The sequence below is a fragment of the Poeciliopsis prolifica genome, unplaced genomic scaffold (assembly GCF_027474105.1).
Source record: "Poeciliopsis prolifica strain line A6 unplaced genomic scaffold, Auburn_PproV2 SCAFFOLD003, whole genome shotgun sequence".
Lineage (NCBI taxonomy): Eukaryota > Metazoa > Chordata > Actinopteri > Cyprinodontiformes > Poeciliidae > Poeciliopsis > Poeciliopsis prolifica.
In genome coordinates, this window is record NW_026562378.1 from 6,250,817 (window position 1) to 6,269,184 (window position 18,368).

Below are 18,368 nucleotides of genomic sequence, written 5' to 3' on the forward strand. Positions count from 1 at the left end.
TCGTACTTAATTGGAGCCATAAACGTTAGAGAATGTGTGTTTCTGCTGCTAATGTGTGGCCCTGGGCAGCTTTGCGTCGTGTTAGCTCTGTGAACAGCCGGAGCCATAATTATAAATGCCGCTTGACTCTATTGAAATTATGTTGCCATTTAAGAAATCTTGATTATTTGTAACACTACAGGCTTCGGTGTGTAATTACCATAACGACCAAAACACCAAACATTTTCTGCTTGTTATTTTGGGCAGGGAAATACCCCGCAGAGGTTGTCTTGTTCAGTTTTTGAATGCGGCTGGCACTTCAAATTAGGCACTTTATCTAGGTTATGCAAAGCAAAGCGTGCAGTCTCCTTAAAGGCTGCACATGCTGATTGTACGCTATGAAGGCATGCCCAAGCTGTTGTCCTTTATTACCAGATAGCATACTGAGAACATAAGCAGATGCCCGCAGACTTGATAGGGGTAGTGACGTGGAGACCACCAAGGTACACGCAGTTCAAGGTACTGGGGGACCAGGAAGAGAGGCACCCGCCAATTGTCTGGGAATATCGTGAACATCTTTATCTCCCACTCACGTCCCTCTCTATTGAAGTGCGCAACAGCCGCCACGATGAAAAGCTTTCCCAAGAAGGATTTGTTCCTCATATTTCCACTGGAACAGATAGTCGTTATTCAGACAGGAGTGGTTGCCAATTAAAACTACGAAACCACTAATCTGTCACAGCAACCACTCCTGTCTGAATCAGGAAGTTGTGAGTTTTAAGAACTGCACAAAACAAATTGATCCTCTGCCAGATTTACAAATACAAAGTAACTCTTTGTTATTATTATTTTATTTTTTATTTTTTTGGCAACTTTTTATCTGACAAAGACACATAAGTTGCCTCTTTGGTTTGTCTCAAAAGATCAATCACAGCAATCAAATTAAGGCAAGATAGCCTATATGTATGATAAACTTTTCCTGAACTATTGCAGATCATCTAAGTCTCTTACATATTGGGAAACTGTGTGATACCCCAATGACACCATGTTATGTTTTTGAAATTGGATCCAGCTAAACTAACCTCTTAAAGACTGAACAGCCATTAAGTTGATGTAAGCAGCACTCTAATGTTGCAGTAATCACCTGACATGCTACAGAATACGGACACTTAGTCTGCACTGCTGAATATTTATTATAGCTGGTCAGATTTCTTAACGACGAGATTTAAAATAATTAATGAGAAACCATTATGCTGCTTATATGGCTGCTGAGGTTCCAACTTAAGTTCTGCTCAGAGCCCAGTTTATTCTTGTGCCGGCCCTGCCACTTTGTCAAGCTGTAACGATCCAAATAAATGTTTATAATGGTGTCAGTTGGTCAAGTACACGATGTGCAAGCTCGGATGCAAAGAAGAAAAAAAAAGAAAAAAGAAAAAGTCATCTTCTCTGTATATGTGACCACCCTTATCTGGAGCGGTGGTGGGGGTATAAAACGCGCTCGGCTCCCTCTGACTGCACCAGAGTACCTTTGCAGATCTGATCCCGCCCCTACACAGGGGAGAGAGTTCACGGGCTCACTAGAGCCCATCGCCAGTGGACTGTTCAGAGCTGCAGCCCACCCCTCTCTCTCTGCAGTATGCATGTTCGCCAGGGAGTCCGCGAAGCCCTCACGTCCCAGCTCTGCACTGCTTCACCGGCCGGCCACCACCACCAGCACCACCAGCACCAGCAGCAGCAGCAGCAGCTCAGCCAGGGCGGACGGCAATAAGACGTGGATGCGGCGGCAGAAAGGCGGAGATCCCCGGAGTGAGCGCAGGAACGAGCGGACTTCCCAACAGGACTTCCAGGCTGCCCGGGTCTCTCTCTTCTGAAGTTAGACAACATGCATGCTCTCCTCTGGGGCTTGGGGTTCCTGCTATTCCCTGATCTCTTGAATGTAGTCGCATCCACGGGGAGATTGCTCCGGAGTTCAAGCACAGGTAGGTAGTTTCCCCCCTCCTCCTCTCCTCTCCTCCCTCCTGACGCGTGGGATCATTCGCAAGGCAGGGAATGAATGACTTTTTTCCAATTCCACCTCGTAGCGCACGAGTTGAAGTCTGATTAAGTACCAAACTAATGAAAAACACCTGAGAAAAAATATATATATATATTTAAAGCATGATCTCTCGCACATCTGGACTGTTTTGACTTGAACTGAATCCCGCCTGCCTTGTCCCCCCCCCCCCCCCCCTCATCCCCACCCCGCCCGCAGCGCCAGAGGAGCTGGCTGCCTATGAGATCGTTACGCCGGTGCGAGTGAATGAGGCCGGTGACAGGCTTCCAGCCGGCGCGCACTTCAAGAGGAAGAAACGGAGTTTGGACGAGGGCACCGGGAGCGCCGCGGATCACTGGGCCGCGGCACACATCCACTACAGGATATCCGCTTTCGGGAAGAACTATCACCTCAACCTGACGCTGGATTCGGGATTTATCGCGCCCGTTTACACTGTGACGGTCCTCGGAGCGCCGCGAGGAGATAACGGGACCGCTTTTGCAACAGATGCGGAAAAGGAGGAGGAGGAGGAGGATGAAGAGGAGGAGGACACGGAGTTAAGGCACTGCTTCTATAGAGGACATGTGAATGCACATGCACAACACGCCGCAGTCATCAGTTTGTGCGCCGGCCTGGTGAGTTTACTTTTACGCACGGCCGCAAGGCACTGTACACTTAGAGCTGGCTCTTATTTGTATAAATAATAATAATAATAATAATAATAATAATAATAATAATAATAATAGTTACTTTAAGTATTCTATGCTTAAAAAAAGAAAGAAACACCAATAAGTTTAACAGAATGTCCAAACGATAAGTTTTCAGGGCGTGTTCAGCTTTCCACGAATTTATTACTCGAGGTCTGACCGCGCGTTCCCATCTCCACGCTTCTTCCCCCCGCAGTCGGTGACGTCTTCACGCACGTTTGAGCAGCGCCAGAGCATGATTGTCGCTGACGTCATCACGAACTGCCCCTCTCAACCTCCCTACACCCTCCCGCCAGACAAAAAATGAAAAAAAAAATAATAAAAAAATCCAGGGCTGCTGAAGCAGGAGTTTTGCCTGGGATCCAAAGTGCACTCTTAGTTTAATGCATAGAAGCCGTTCGTTGAGGTGACTTTTTTTTTTTTTTAAAGAGAGATTGCTTTATCAAAACTATTCATACACGCTGGTAGCATTTTTTTTCAGGTTACAATGACAAAGATAGTTTGTATATGGAAATCTGAAAAAAAAAATGTGCGTTTGGTTTTAGCCTCTTTGGGTCAAATCTTTTTAGAACCTCCATTCGCTGGAATCACTGAGGTGTTTTGAGGAGCATCTTTACCAGCCGGCCGGACTCTGGCAGGTTATGTGTCTGGATTGTTCTGTGTTTGACTCCGTCCAGCTTCCTGAGGCCTGTGGGCAGAAAAGCGCGCCCTCTGCATGACGCTACCGCCGCCGTGTTTCAAACTTGCTCAGTGCAAGTTTTCGATTCGATGTCTGGTCTCATCTGACCACGACTTGCCGCTTCGCTGCGTCGTCGACGTGGATATAGTAAACTGTGAGCTGGATTTCTTCAGGTGTTCCCCACCTCAACGGGGGTTTCCTTAAAGGTTCGGACATGAATCTCGAGAGATTCACCCATTAGCTGGATGCCTTCATAGGCTTTCAGTTTTGCTAAACGTTCCCCCTGATTTAAACGTCTCCACAGCTTTTATCCCTGACCTGTCTGGTGTGTTCCTTGGTCTTTGTGAGGTTGTTTGATCACTGTTGTTCTCCAGTTAACCTCTGGCGACCTTGCAGAACAGCTGGATTTATATTGAGATTCCATTACTACTACTTACTCTGTTAACTAGTTATAGTGACTTCTGAAGGCGGTTGGTCTGATTTATTTTTTTATTATTATTTTTTTTGTGCACATGTAGGATCAATGAGTGGTCTCATGTTTTTCCACTTCTGTCAGATACATCTACACCATGCCAGCGTTGCGCCTGCCTTGATTCCCACGGCTTCCTATGACGGCTGTCTGTAACAAATGAGCAGCAAGTCAAATGTGCCAGTGGTTTAGTTTGTAGAGATCTAAGTTGCCCAGTCATGCTCATCTACAATAAGAGTGCTTTCCCTGATCACGGATCTGCTTTGATTCCTTTCACCTTTTTTGATGGTAATTTGTACACGCATGCAAGCTGTCTCCTTTCATGTAGTTACGAAAAGGCTTTTCCTTATTTCATCCCATATTTTGCGAATGAGCAAAAAACCTATTCTGCATTTGGATAAAACGGAAAACTCTTAAGCGTTTCCTAGAAATGTCTTCAAGGGAAAATGTCAAAGAACCGAGCTCAGCACGTGTCAAATATTCTGCAGAGATTCTGGGAATGTAGGGAAATCCCTGTGCGTACGGACTGGAACTGCAGAGCTTTGCTGGATGTGGGTCAGCTGCAAGAATTCAGGTGGCGGCTCATGAGAAAACGGCAGAATTACTGGGGTCAAGATCAGGATGCCTGCGTTTAGACGAATCGAACATCTTAGGGCAGTATCGGCGGAGATGGTACGGCTGCCTTCCGCGCGCCACAGACGCAGATGTGCATATTTGAATTTTGGTGCGCGGCAAACTCAGCAGGGCATTATCCATAAGTTACACTGTACATCTGGCACAGTTGTTTGAGAGGCACAGAGTGTGCGCTTGATGGATCTCCTGCAGCTGAGAGCCAATCCCTGTTGAAAATGCGTAGAGCAGCGACGAAAGGTGCAGGCAAGTTCACCTGCTGTAAGATTGCAGCAAGTGAGTTAGTTAAGGAGTACCACAGAGCACAGTGCTGGAGCCATTTTTTTTTTAATTTATGTTCATGTATGTGTGTGAAATATGTGTGCTGGATGACGCACCCTTTATTACTCTGTTATGTTTCTGGAGAAAACAGCTCTTGTCTATCAAAAAGCATCGAAATTTATGATTACGATGCCCATGACTGAAGTCCAGTTCTCTGTACAGACTTGCCATTTTTCAGCATTACTCATATATGTGATAATGTAGCAACATTATGTGAGATGGCATCATGCATCTCTGTTGTCTTGATATGCGTTCCTCCTTAGACACGACAGAAGAAATTATTGTACTGATGACACTCAGATACATTTATCCAAAATCCCATCAAAAGAGACAAGTGTGTCAGACACCTATGACCCTGATCTGGTGTTATGGAATGTTATTACAAAACTTCGCATAATATCAAGTTCCTTTTTAATCCAGCATTAAACAAGGTTTTAGGACATTCTTTTTTTCAATCCTGTCAAAATTAAAAAGAATGTAACAAGTACAATTACTATGCATTTTGGCATTCAGATTTGAATCTCCAAATGCATGAATTAGTTCTGGACTAATTTGACAAACTTTGGTTAGTCTTGTTCTAAGTTTCTTGGACCTTTTTTTTTTTTAGGATTCTGTAGAATCGCAGTCCATTTGTAATCGTCATGGCAATGTCATTTTCCCAGGCTGATAGCAGTTTTAAACAGTTCATAAAAAAATAATTAGAGATTCGAATTCAAAATATTTTTTTGATCAAAATGGATTCTATGAAACTACAATATTTCCTACGTGATCTGTTTTAATTAAACTGAGCTGATGTGACACAGCGACGAACAAATTCCCCCTGTATTTTACCTATTATTTATGTTTATTTATTTTTTGGGACAGATTCTTACAGGTTCTCTTCCTCTCCTTTACAGTTTGGCACTTTCAGGTCACCTGAGGGGGAGTATTTTGTGGAGCCCCTGCACAGCTATCAAGGGGAGCACTTTGAAGAGGAACACACAAAACCTCATATTGTGTACAGGAAACTTTCGTCCGGGAATCGCACATCCGAAGAGTCCTCAGCCTGTGACACTTCAGGTGCGCCGCGCTCCAGGATGAGCATGCATGCATTGCACTTTTTGACAGACGAGCCTTATTATTAAGTTACAGATGCAACTGTAAGTTAGTTTTGACCCTAACTAAACTCTGAGCCTCTTCACCACCCTGACAGTCCAGTGGGTTCTGTCTGTTTGGGGGCATTTGGGTTCAGTTGATGCAGTTTGCTTCCACATTGGACCGTGTTAAACAAACCAAACACAAATCTGTTTCCATCCCTCGCCTGAGGTGGCGTTGCACCATGACTCGATGAAGGAAACGACACAAAAAATCTGAAGAAGGCTCTCAGATTAACTTCCTTCTTTAGGAAGAGTAAACAAAAATATAGTGGTGTCAGATATTAGCCAATTTCAGCGTTTGTAGGATTTCACTTTTCCCATTAGTGAAGACACCACGACCATTTCTCCTGCTCCTGTTGGACCTGCGTGTTTGCTTTGGTTGTTTTTACCCAGAATGCCCTGCCAACTCTGGTCTGCTTGACATTCATACTTACATTCGAATCGCGCCAGAGTTCACTTCAGCTGAACGCCTCCAAAAGCTGGAAGCGGACTACTGTGCAGGGCATTCTGGGTAAATACAAGCGAAACAAATGAACAAGTATCGCGCTTCAGAAAGAAATGAGTCTTTTACCAGAGAAATCTTGCAACCTGCAAAATCTCATGCGGCTCCATTTTTGCTTACATTTTGTGACGAAAGAAGTTGAGCTTCTTCTTCAGAGGTTTGGTGTCTTTTTCTTCAGTGCTTCTTGGTGCAGCGCCACCACAGGTGGGTGTGGGGAAAGGCAGGTTTTTCAAGGGTTTGGCTCGTTGAAGCCAGTGGAGTGCAAAAGTGAGCCACACCAGTTGAAAGTGTTGCAAAAATGACAATTTTGGTCCTCAATCGAATCGAGTCTACCAGACTACGAGATGGAGAAACACCTTCAAATTCCAGCAGCTCAGAGCGTAGGACTGAAGTTCTATCGGATTTCATCCACGAAGTGCTCACATCACCCATCAGCTGACCTTAATATCAGCTCCAGTCGCCCCTCCCCCCACGCTTAGAAGCGAAACCCAGCAGAGCTGGCTGCTTCTGGGCTGGGACCTCCCAGTGGCTGTGTTTAAAAACAGTGTGTATGCGGTTGTTTTTTATGTGCATGGAAGTGTTTTCATGGGATGTGTGTGGTTTGCAAGTGGAGGATTTTTCTCATGTGCATGCAACCTTTTAAACTGGTTCCCACAGACATAATCAGGTGTAATCGCCGAGCCACACATGCAGCCTCTCCCCTATCAGCCGCAGCAGAAGCCGATTATGCAACTGCAGCTGCACTTATGGAGTTATTAAAATAATTGTTCTATGCCTATTAAGCTAAACTAGGTTTATCTAAAAAAAAAAAAAAAAAAAAGTGGGGGGGTGGGAGGGGTACTGATTATGTAGCATGAACAAAAGGATGAGTTTCTTATCGATATTGACTCAGCATGAATAAGAGATCTGGCTCTCCCACAGCATGCATGGTGCAGTTCCTCCAGCTGCTGCACAGCAGTGAGGAAGCTTTCCAACTCTCACACTACAGGCACACACACACGCAAAAAGAAAAGGAAAAAAAAAAGAAAAGAAATCACTTGGAAGTTCACCCTTGTATCTCCCCATCTCAGTTTACTGGCTGAACTTCCTGTTGACTCTTGTACTTCCTCTGTTTCTTTGATAAGCAGCTCGGGCAGACCCACTGCCACGTTGTGTAAACTGTGTAATGGCAAAAATAACGCCGGCTTAAGAGAGTCATATAATCAAAACCAAGAAAATAAATGGCAGAATATTTTCCCCGTTGATTGTTGTGCAGCCGTTTCGTGTCACTGCCTATGTATATGTTTGGGTGCATGCGTGTGCGTGTGTGCTTCTCTTTTGATTCGCACAGCCTGAGTGAGGACGTATGAAAACATAGCCAGAGGGAGCGCCGACCTGACCGAGAAAGCCACATGGAGCTAGAAGTGATTTAGGGCTCACGTGAGGTTTACGTTGTGAAAAGAATTCCTTTGCCCTTTGAACTTCTGTACATTTTGTTGCCTTGCAACTGCAAGCTACAGTGCATTTTGTTTAATGTGACACTGCAGCCCCCTCTCTAGCTGAGATTATGAAAAAAAGGTCTCGTCACCTTGCCGGCTTAGATGAGTTGTCACTAAGGAAGGTTCACATTTTTGTGAGAATTAACTGGTAAATAACTTACAAGTGACTTTTCAGCACGAAATAGGCAATAATTTCTGAATATTGATAATAAAAAGTACCAAATATATGAATGTAAAATAATCTGCCAGTGGAACAAGACATTATGACTTATAACAGGAAATATGTCTTGTTCCACTGGCAGATTATTTCACTTAATTACAAAATTATTTGCTTAAAAGAAGCTTTTATAGTTTGAAAAGTGACTTGCACGTTAGTTTTGCTTGATTTCAAGCTTGCGAAGAGGTTGGCACTAGAAACTACATCAGAAATGCGTTGGAAATGTTTCTGTTTTTGCAGTGATACGAAACGACGCAATTCACAGCTATCTTGCTGGATTTCTAAGGATGTATTTATTTTATCATTCAAAGTACAAAAGCAACAACAACAAAAAAGACAGTCAGAGAAAGGTATCGCACGCCGTGGTTCTGTTGTCTTATCTTTGCTTCCTGAGCTGCCTGTGCAGCTCTTCTATGATTTGACTTCAAGTTTCACCTCGTCTGAACTCACTGCCTTTCTCTCGCCCTCTTTCTCTCTTTTCAAAGCGAGGGAAAAGAAGAAAAATGGGCCTTCACTCTGTGTTAGCAAATCAACACAATATTTGAGCAGAAACAAACATGATACACCCAGAGCACAGACATGTGAAACCAAGGCCTCCTCTCTGCAGTCCACTTTTTTGCGTGCATTTTCGACTTTAAAGCTGTAACCACCAATCTAACCACATCCTCCTCACACACAGTCATTCATTCATATCTTGTCTTTTAATTTATTTGCATTTCTTTTGAGCGATCGAATCAGTGTGTATGACTTCAAGTTTTGGGTCTGTGTTTATTTACACTTTGGATTCTTAACTCTCTCAGGACACAAACACAGGCACAAGAGGCAGAGGACGAGGAGAAGACCGGTCCCCATTGCCGGCAGCGCTTCCCCTCTGGTCGGCGCTGGCATGCTCGACGACCTGGGGACACTGAGCGCCAGCCTGACCGCTAGCGCTGGGCTCACTTCAGAGCGCGGCGTTGCTGGCAACAGACCGTCAAATGATAGCAGCGGTGACTCAGGACCTCACAGGAGATCAAAGCGCTTCCTCTCCTACCCGCGCTTTGTTGAAGTCATGCTGGTCGCCGACAGCAAAATGGTGGAGCATCACGGCAGCAACCTGCAGCACTACATACTCACACTGATGTCTATAGTAAGTGTGACAGTTGCAGGTCTGGTTGGGGAACATTGTTGTACCCTACAAAAAACCAAATGTTTCCTGTCTTGTCACGTCACAAACACAAACTTTGATGCGATTTATCAGGATTTTAGGCGATGCCAGCACTGAATGGTGCTTCATACTGAAGCAGAAAGAAAATAAAGTACGGTTTTGAAAATGTGTCTCTAGTCAAAGTCAAAAAAGTGCATTTGTAATCAACTCCCCTAAGTCAATGCATCGTCTAACCACCTGGTGCCGTGATTACAGCTGAGAGTTCAAAAGAGTATATCTTTGTTTTAAAGATTTAGAGACGGGCGTTTTTTTTTTTTTTTTACCCGTTTTTATTTCTCGAACTTAAATGAATCAGATTTAAGATTGGACTTTGACTCGGCCACTTGAACACATGCATATCCTTTGATCTATCATGGTATTGTAGCCCTGGTCATATATTCAGGTTTATTATCCTGCTGTATTTCACCTTGGATATTATTCTCAATGGCATGTGGAGAGTTAGTTTGTTAAATCTGGACCTTTGCATGTTTTCCACCTCCTCCCACCTGTTTTGTGTGTTTGCTACATGTGTGTGGCAAAAAATTCCAAAAGCATTGACCTCTCTGGTTCTCTGATGACAAACTCTCCTCACCTGGTCCATCGGTTTATGTGAACTGCCGTTACTTCTTTGCTTTGCGGTTGTTTGCTCTTGATTTCCTTTTGAGGTATTCGACTCTATAAGTGGCTGAATGCAAATGCAAACAGCGCTTTTCAGATTTATATTTGTAAATTAATAGAGAACTATGTATTATTTTCCTTAATCTTCAGAGTTTGGCACTGTTTTACATTAGTTGATGCATGAATCAGATTTAAGTCCAATTCATGCAATAACCAAGCCCGGCCTTAGGAAGTTTGGGGTTGCAATGTGACAATGCACGGAAAAGTTCAAGGTCTTTGCATACTTTTGCAGAGGCGCTGTGCATGGATGTGTCGTAAGCTGGTACACACACACGTTAGTGCTCCGATATTGTTGTCAGTGCAGCGTCTCAGTCTGCAGTATTTTGGAGAATGGGTTGTGGTCGGGAAATGGTCAGCCCAGGGCAGGAGCAAACAACTTTTCCGAGAGGGAGGGGCAGGAGAGAACATGAGGAGTTAGCTTTGATCAAGGTTAAAAAATAATCTCAGGTATGTCACAAAGAGCGTTTACTTTCAGCCCACTTCAAACAGCAGCTTCTGCAGGCTGAAGGGGCCAGTGGTCTTCCAGGGGGAGGCTGAGGTGACCTATATTTAGAAGAAAAGGCTTGTTTATTCTCAGGACCAGAGAGCCACCAGTATGTGTGCTTCTAATCCAGATTTTTTCTTATTTAGGTTTCCTCCATCTATAAGGACCCAAGTATCGGCAACCTGATCAATATTGTGATCGTCAAGTTAGTGATAATCAACAACGAGTTGGTAAGTTTGTGGTCTGTTCTCTGTTTCCTCGTGTCTTCCTGAAACCGCGACCATTTCCCCATCTCTTTCTCTCCCTTATTTATCAGGACAGCCCTGCTATTTCGTTTAACGCACAGACCACTTTAAAGAACTTCTGCATCTGGCAGCAGAACCAGAACGTCCTGGACGATAACCACCCCTCCCATCACGACACCGCCATCCTTATCACCAGGTGCAGGGAAATTATTTGCCTTCTCGCTGGCCTAGGCACGCTTTTAAGTCTCTGAAATGTCCAAATACCCAGTGAACTCGAGGTTGAGTATGTGAAAAGAGGGGCCTGATCAAAGACCGGGTGACGTGTTCTTCGTTGTAATGTGGCGCCGCTGACCATGACCTGTTATCTTCATCTTTCACCACAGGCAAGACATCTGTAGAGCGAGGGATAAGTGTGACACATTAGGTAAGCAGAGCGTTTCCACCAGCAGGCTGGGCAGCGATGGCGTCGTGTGGGAAAGCTGACAGTGTTCTCGTGTTACGCAGGGCTCGCCGAGCTGGGAACGGTGTGTGATCCGTACAGGAGCTGCAGCATCAGTGAGGACAACGGGCTCAGCACTGCCTTCACCATCGCCCACGAACTGGGCCATGTGTAAGCACAGCAGACCTTTGGGGACGTGATTGTTTTTGGGGGGTTTTTCTAAATGAGAGATGGATTTGGTTAAAGTTAGGCAATATTAGAGCTTCCAAATTTTACTTTGTTCTGCAAAAGTATTCAGACCTCTTGAGCTTTTCAGTGTTTTTGCTGTTTGGAAGCAAAACGTCATTGTGGTGAGAGCAAGAAGCACGTGATTGTGAATTAGAGGGAAAACACATGTATTTCAAGCATCTTTTAGAAAATAACATCTGAAAAGTGAATTTTTTTTCCCCCCTTTAGTTGGATCAATGAAGCACACTGAAAAGTAATGGCACATTGTGCCATTTTATAGTGCAATCAAGTAACAATGTTGCATTCAGTTGTTATAAAGACGCTATACATATGTCAAACAGGACTTCAAAGAAACTCAACACCTCTTGTCTTTTTGGTGGGGGTTTTCCCATGACTTGGACAAAACAAAAAGGATTGGCCAATGCCGTAGTTTACTTCAGTGATATTTGTTGTGCTTCTTCCGGCTTCAGGTGAACAAAGATGGAGATGTGGGGCATATTTACATAGACAGGAGGTCCAAGGCAGGTTAGAATGGAGGAAACAGCAGAACCTTCATTGTAAGAGATCATCACTTCCAGTGTGACTTGGTTGGAGCCTAAACTCAGACTAACTCCCTGTGGTGCAGAGCCGTGCTTTAAAGGAAGACCAAACAAGCAAAAAATAAAAACAAAACCCCCCCCCCCCAACTACTTCTAACTCAAGTAAACTCTTTTCACAGTACACATAATAATAATAAAATAAGAATAATGAAGAAAAAATATATACTTGTGACCAGAAATGCAATACTGGGTGTTTCCGTCAGACAGTCAGTTCCTGATACAACACAAACACCAAAGAAAAAGGAAAAAAAAAACTTAAAAGCAAGTGTGTCATAATTACTGCTGCCACTAGTCTGGAGGGGGCTGAGTGGAGATCACGCGGGGGAGATCCTCCCGAAAGTAGGTGGCGCTATGTGAGAACGAGCGTTCTGGCACCTCTGAATGGAGATTAAAGGATTTCTCAAACATTTCTGAAAGAATTGAGGGAACACTCCAAAAATGTTTATTTGATGAGGGAAAAACCTAACATGACATGAAGCTCAAAACAGTCGATTTTACATAAGACCGCTCCTTTAAGCCTTCTGCAGTAAGCCTTTGTCGCCTCTCACAAAATGCTCATTCTTGCCACTAAACAAAGGGCTGGATTATTGAATTCCATCTTTATCCGCACCATCCAGTGCAAACATGGTCATCGGCTGCTCGGTGGCAAGGCTCACTTGTGATGTTGCCCTGTATAAGGTGGACAGCTTAGTGGCGAGCGGTGCGACGGCGTACTGGTTTACACCAGTAGCAGTTTGGATGTGGGGCCTGAGATTTTCCCATCTGAAATGTTTCCCTGGTTTTTAACATAATTTAATATCAGACTGTTTTCTCCCCAAAGTCCCCACAGGCAGAGAGCACAAATGCTCTGTTATTTTCAGTGGCAACCGCAAATTAGCTTCCCAAAACCAACCCCACAACGATAGTGGGAACGCAGCTACAGAAGTCAAACACGGAGAGATATTAATAGCCTGTAGTTCTGTGCGGCGACGTCGTCATCATTCACTGCATGTCCGTCATTCAGAATGCTTTTGCTTCGTCCACGAAACGTTCAAAATCACTTCAGGCCCCCCTCACTTAGATCCCATTTGTTTTTTTTGGCACCGTTTTGCAGTGAGTTCACTTTTCTCTCTTTTCTAGGTTCAACATGCCTCACGATGACAGCAACAAGTGCAAGGAGGACGGAGTGAAGTCACAGCAGCACGTCATGGCTCCCACACTCAACTACAACACAAACCCTTGGATGTGGTCCAAATGTAGCAGGAAGTACATCACAGAGTTCCTCGAGTATGTTGTGCTGTTTTCATCATCACCGTAACGCGCGTCCGACTAGTAGGACGTAGCCAGATAGGATAAAAATCGCTTGTTCAAACCTAGTGGACGTTTTCATTCACTTGCATCCAGAAACGTGCAGGTCTTGTATTGTGTAAGGATGTGTAGGGCGTATTATGATTTTTTTGTTTTGTTTTGTTTTTAAAGGGGGTTTTCTTGCAGCCCCCCAAAATAATCTGAAAGTGCAGCATAAAAATGTATTCAGTCTGCTACTCTGAAATGAAATCCAAAAGTCACACAAGTAGTACGAGTAGTAAATAGGTGTGTAGAATCTGCTTTGGAGCTACTAAATGTTGGCCACATGAGAGGAAAACTAAGCTGCACAGCCTACTTGGAAAACAAAAGATATGAAAGTTTTTGTGGCAAGATGTAACACAATTGCTTGTGGGCTTGCTTTGTAAAACCGGAACTGCAAAATTCAGAAGTTACATGAGGAAGATCTGCTTTCATAACTCCTTCAGCCTGATAGTCTCCCTTTTCCCAGTAAACTCATTGAACTCCTGAGGCAAAAAGTTAACAACTACTGTAGGAAACCGTAAGCAGCTGAGCATAAGCAGACGTCTTTTGTGGATGTATGTGTGCAGATAACTGACCACTCCTGCTGTACTGAGTGTGTTTTCTGTCTGTTTGTGTCTCTTGTTTTTTTTTCCCCTCTTTTTTTTCTTCAAGTCATTTTATTTTTATTTCCTAATAGCACAGGATATGGTGAGTGCTTGCTCGACGAGCCCGTTTCTAGGCCGTACAGTCTGTCGCAGCAGCTGCCCGGGCGGATATACAGTGTCAATAGACAGTGTGAATTGATATTCGGGGCGGGAACGCAGGTGTGCCCCTACATGGTGAGTGGAATAGGGTCGTCGGGTTCTTTAAAATCACCCGTATAACATGTCAAAACCTATCAAATACGAGGAAAAGCAAATTGAGCATTTTGTTAAAATGCATGCCTCTTCTTTTTTATTTATTTCTTTTTTTCTTTAAGGTGCTGTGCATTAATTGTTGAGTTTTGACATGTCAGCATTAACATGCAGCTCACATGCCTGTGTGTAATCGACAGACTCAGTGTCGGAGGCTGTGGTGCACGAGTCCAGAGGGGGCCCAGCGGGGCTGCAGGACCCAGCACATGCCCTGGGCTGACGGCACCGACTGCGCACCTGGAAGGGTGAGTGTCACGCAGAATCTGCAAATGAGAAATGTGCATACAAGGATGTGGTTTCCAGTGGGAGAATGTCCTTAGAAAACTAATGGGAGTGGATTCCAGTTCGCTTAAAATTGAGAGTGACCACAGGTTGATTCCACCGGGATTCTCTTTTGAAACTGGAACACAATCTGCATTTTGTGTATTTAAGTGCCATAGCAACACGTCCACCCACAGAGGGAAACAATGTTGTCTTTGAAACTGATTTACTGAGCTGCATCATTTATTGTAGCATCTCTGGCTTTGAAAGTGGAGCTTTCTCACCAACTGCAGCTCAAAATCCAAAATCGCTGCTAACGTATTAAGCACAGCTTCTGATAGTAAATGTGTTGCTGAACTTGTAGAGTTGGCTGGTGATTTTAATCGTTGCGAATCGACTTAAATTTTGTGTCCGAATTCCTTTTGCTGTAAAAATCATTCCACCGTTTTCAAATCTTGGCCGTCCCATGACAGAAACGCATTTGCAAAACTCAATAGGATGAAGCCGACTTTGCTGGAATAAATTCGTCCTTCATGTTATCTGCAAAAACTCTTGCTCTCGCTCTCTTGTCATCTGATCATTAATATTTCAACATGTAGATTTTTAAAGTGGGGACGTTATTTAAAGCTGACATTTTTGAGCTCCAAATTATGTTATAATGTTATTCCCTCATCAAAAACATACCTGAGGTGTTGCTTTGATTTTTTTTTTTTTTATGCATGTTTAAGAAATTCTCTGGCAGCTTCATCTGCCTGGAAAAATACAGAATGCCACTCCTCTAAGTTACTTCTTTTGACTCTGTGCTTCCTCGGCTTTTTTGGATCACCTCAACTATGCTGATATACAGCTTACTTTGACCCTCCTTCACTCACTGACAACTTGTTACATACTGGCAGACCATTGGTCAGGACTGATCTAACTGAACATCAGTCCAGTTCACTCATCAGCTGGAATAGCTCAGCCTTTTAGCCATTTCTCAAAATGAGGCGTCTTCATGCCAAACGGCACAAACTAAACTTTGTGTAAGATTGTCTGCTTGTTTTCTGATACACTTATTGAGTGTTTTCGATTAAACTCAACCTTAACTTTCTGCTTAAACCCGCCTTCACTCTATTTTTTTGCTCTATCTACATACGCTCTTGTCATTGAATTTGTTTCCGTCCTCCCTCTCATGTATCTCGCAGCATTGCAAACACGGCCTGTGCATTCCCAACGAGCACGACGCCTCGCCCGTGGACGGAGCGTGGGGGGTTTGGAGTCCGTTCGGTACGTGCAGCCGGACATGCGGCGGCGGCATAAAGATTGCAATGCGCGAATGCAACCGACCAGTGTGAGTAGCCGCGTGTCTTTGTAGTCGTGCATGTTTTCATCTGCTGAAGTCGGTGTTCCACAGATCAAACCTCCTTAAGGGGATTCTTTCCATAGCAAGAGTTCAGTGAATCATTGACAGCAGACCTTACAGGGATGTTTTCTTCTGCTAAATGCACACATCAGCCGGTCTCAGTGAGTGCAGGCTTTCATCCCGGATTAATAGAGTATAAGAAACCAATAAAAATGAGCGAGAGCAAGTGTTGTTGATGTGCAAGAAGCTAAAGAGAAGAACTGACATACTCTAAAGTTGCCATGCTTTCTTGCGCTCCCAGGCCCCGGAGCGGAGGAATGTATTGCGTCGGTCGGCGCATGAAGTTCCGATCTTGCAACTCTGAGCCCTGCTCCAAGCAAAAGAAGGACTTCAGGGAGGAGCAGTGTGCTGTTTTCGACGGAAAGCACTTCAACATCAACGGCCTACCTCCTAACGTCCGCTGGGTTCCCAAATACAGTGGAAGTGAGTCCTCATTTTCATTTTTTTGCGGCTTTGCCGCTTGATTTTCCGCTGGTGAGAAGCATTAATCAGCGCAAGCCTTGCACCGATTAGCCTTTGTTTTGTCTCCTCTGTCAGTTCTGATGAAGGACAGATGTAAGCTGTTCTGCAGGGTGGCGGGCAGCACTGCCTACTATCAGCTCAGGGACAGGGTCATCGATGGCACGCCATGCGGACCCGATACCAACGACATCTGCGTCCAGGGCCTGTGCAGGGTGAGCCTGTTCGTACTGAGCGCCTAAAGTCATCTCTGCCGCATCCCCTGGCGGGTCCGTTCGTGCGGTGCCCTTTAATGACTTCCACATCCCTCCATCATCTCAAATCCTTTGCCTAACCAGACCGTTTCCTCAAATCCGACGTTTAGATTTTTAGCTTGAAAGCTTGATTGCAAACATGCCCTGCACATCAAACAAGTCAGTGGGTTTCCCTGTGTACACTCGGAACCACACACAGAGTTTTGGGTCTGACTGTGGCTCAGGAAGTCCCTCTGCCCCGGACAAGTGCGTTTCACATCCAGAGATTGTCGCAACATCAAAAATCTGTTTGGCTTAAGGTGGCGGGCTTTGTTCCATGCTGCTGTTCGGAGAAATATTTGCAATAGTTCGTCTGAGTATTACACACAGAAATCACACCCTTTGAAGATTTCCAACGCAACAGAGTCAAAGTTCAAACCTAAATCTTATTCCAGTCAATTCACAAACATGCCGTGCTTGGCATTGGCCTGCCATATCAAGTCTTTAATAAGCAGTGTCTTCAAGAGTCGCCACATTACATTTATTCTTTCATGATCTGTGCATTTTTACGTAAAAATAGCCAAATACTTTGCATCATAACAACAAAGTTGTGCTGCGTCATTCACATTAACAAAACACTTGTCTCGCCTCTTCCCTGACGGAGCAGCAAGCGGGTTGTGATCACGTCCTGAACTCTAAAGCCAGGAGAGATAAGTGTGGCGTCTGCGGCGGTGACAACTCCTCCTGCAAAACTGTTGCGGGACCGTTCAACACTGTACGCTACGGTGAGCTACGACCTTCTTGACCCATCACTCTCCATTCTGGATCTTCCCTCTCTTGCTCTGTGTTTCAACTGCCATTAAATGTAACCATCCTTTAGAAAAACCAGATGTAATTTGTTTAAAATGATCTTTGTATGAGATCCAAAGCAGGTCCTGAGACAATCTAATCACATTTACAGGCTATAATGAAGTGGTGCGAATACCCAGTGGTGCTACAAACATAGATGTGCGACAACACAGCTACTCAGGGAAGCCGGAGGACGACAACTACCTCGGTGAGAATGTGCCGTTGTTTCAGACACAGTGCGCTTCGTGTCTTGCAGTTGATCAGATATTCCATCTTGTCTTAAAGATTTGCCTGCCTGTCAGCAAGCAATGCTTTGTTTAGTTTTATTGTGAAGTCATGTACTGTAAACTCAGCCAGACGTGCCTGGCGCTCAAAGCGCATTTGGCGTGAAAAGGCACCTGCATGCACACAAGGCCTGTGTTGAACATGTGGGGAGAGATGAAGAGAGGCTTGCAAAAGAGACAGCTGTTTATCGCTGGATTATGCTGCTGCTGCAGTAAAACAAAAGCCAAACTTATTTTTGGGTTTTTTACACTTCCCCCGCCAATAAATGTGTTTTAGCTCCACAGCTGTGTGTATTTCACAATGCCAACTTCAGAACATAGTTTAACATTAATCACCCTTTTCTACACAAAGGGCTCTGTTTTTGTGTGTGTTTTTTTTATATGTAAGAACAGGGAGTAGATTCTTAGAAGGATTTGTACTCTCGACAGTCATAATAATGTAATGTGTGAAATGGTGAGGAAAAAAAAGGCAGGAAATTAGCTCCGTAATCGCATTACAGTGAATGAGTGCAGACGACCCCGAATGGGACTTCTCCTGGAAAAAAGGATTATTTTACTTCTGCCTCATGCCTCGGTCTGCCTTTAAGTGCTAACATAAACCTTTGTGTTTCTAATGCGTCCCCTTGCATGCAGGGCCATGTGATCGCTC

At 44.4% G+C, this 18,368-nt stretch overlaps 1 protein-coding gene across 1 annotated transcript in view; it reads left to right on the top strand.

Moving 5' to 3' along the window:
• Positions 1 to 1,578: 1,578 nt before the first annotated feature.
• Positions 1,579 to 18,368, top strand: part of LOC129355161 (A disintegrin and metalloproteinase with thrombospondin motifs 9-like) — a 48,921-nt gene continuing 32,131 nt past the window's right edge. The window contains exons 1-16 of the mRNA XM_055024707.1: positions 1,579 to 1,958; positions 2,231 to 2,646; positions 5,714 to 5,876; positions 8,951 to 9,279; positions 10,645 to 10,728; positions 10,815 to 10,939; positions 11,127 to 11,167; positions 11,248 to 11,353; positions 13,129 to 13,275; positions 14,015 to 14,156; positions 14,372 to 14,476; positions 15,677 to 15,822; positions 16,136 to 16,317; positions 16,432 to 16,568; positions 17,254 to 17,371; positions 17,548 to 17,643. Of these exons, the coding sequence (XP_054880682.1) occupies positions 1,862 to 1,958; positions 2,231 to 2,646; positions 5,714 to 5,876; positions 8,951 to 9,279; positions 10,645 to 10,728; positions 10,815 to 10,939; positions 11,127 to 11,167; positions 11,248 to 11,353; positions 13,129 to 13,275; positions 14,015 to 14,156; positions 14,372 to 14,476; positions 15,677 to 15,822; positions 16,136 to 16,317; positions 16,432 to 16,568; positions 17,254 to 17,371; positions 17,548 to 17,643 (2,434 nt within the window). The 5' untranslated portion in view covers positions 1,579 to 1,861. The remainder of the gene's footprint in view (positions 1,959 to 2,230; positions 2,647 to 5,713; positions 5,877 to 8,950; positions 9,280 to 10,644; positions 10,729 to 10,814; positions 10,940 to 11,126; positions 11,168 to 11,247; positions 11,354 to 13,128; positions 13,276 to 14,014; positions 14,157 to 14,371; positions 14,477 to 15,676; positions 15,823 to 16,135; positions 16,318 to 16,431; positions 16,569 to 17,253; positions 17,372 to 17,547; positions 17,644 to 18,368) is intronic.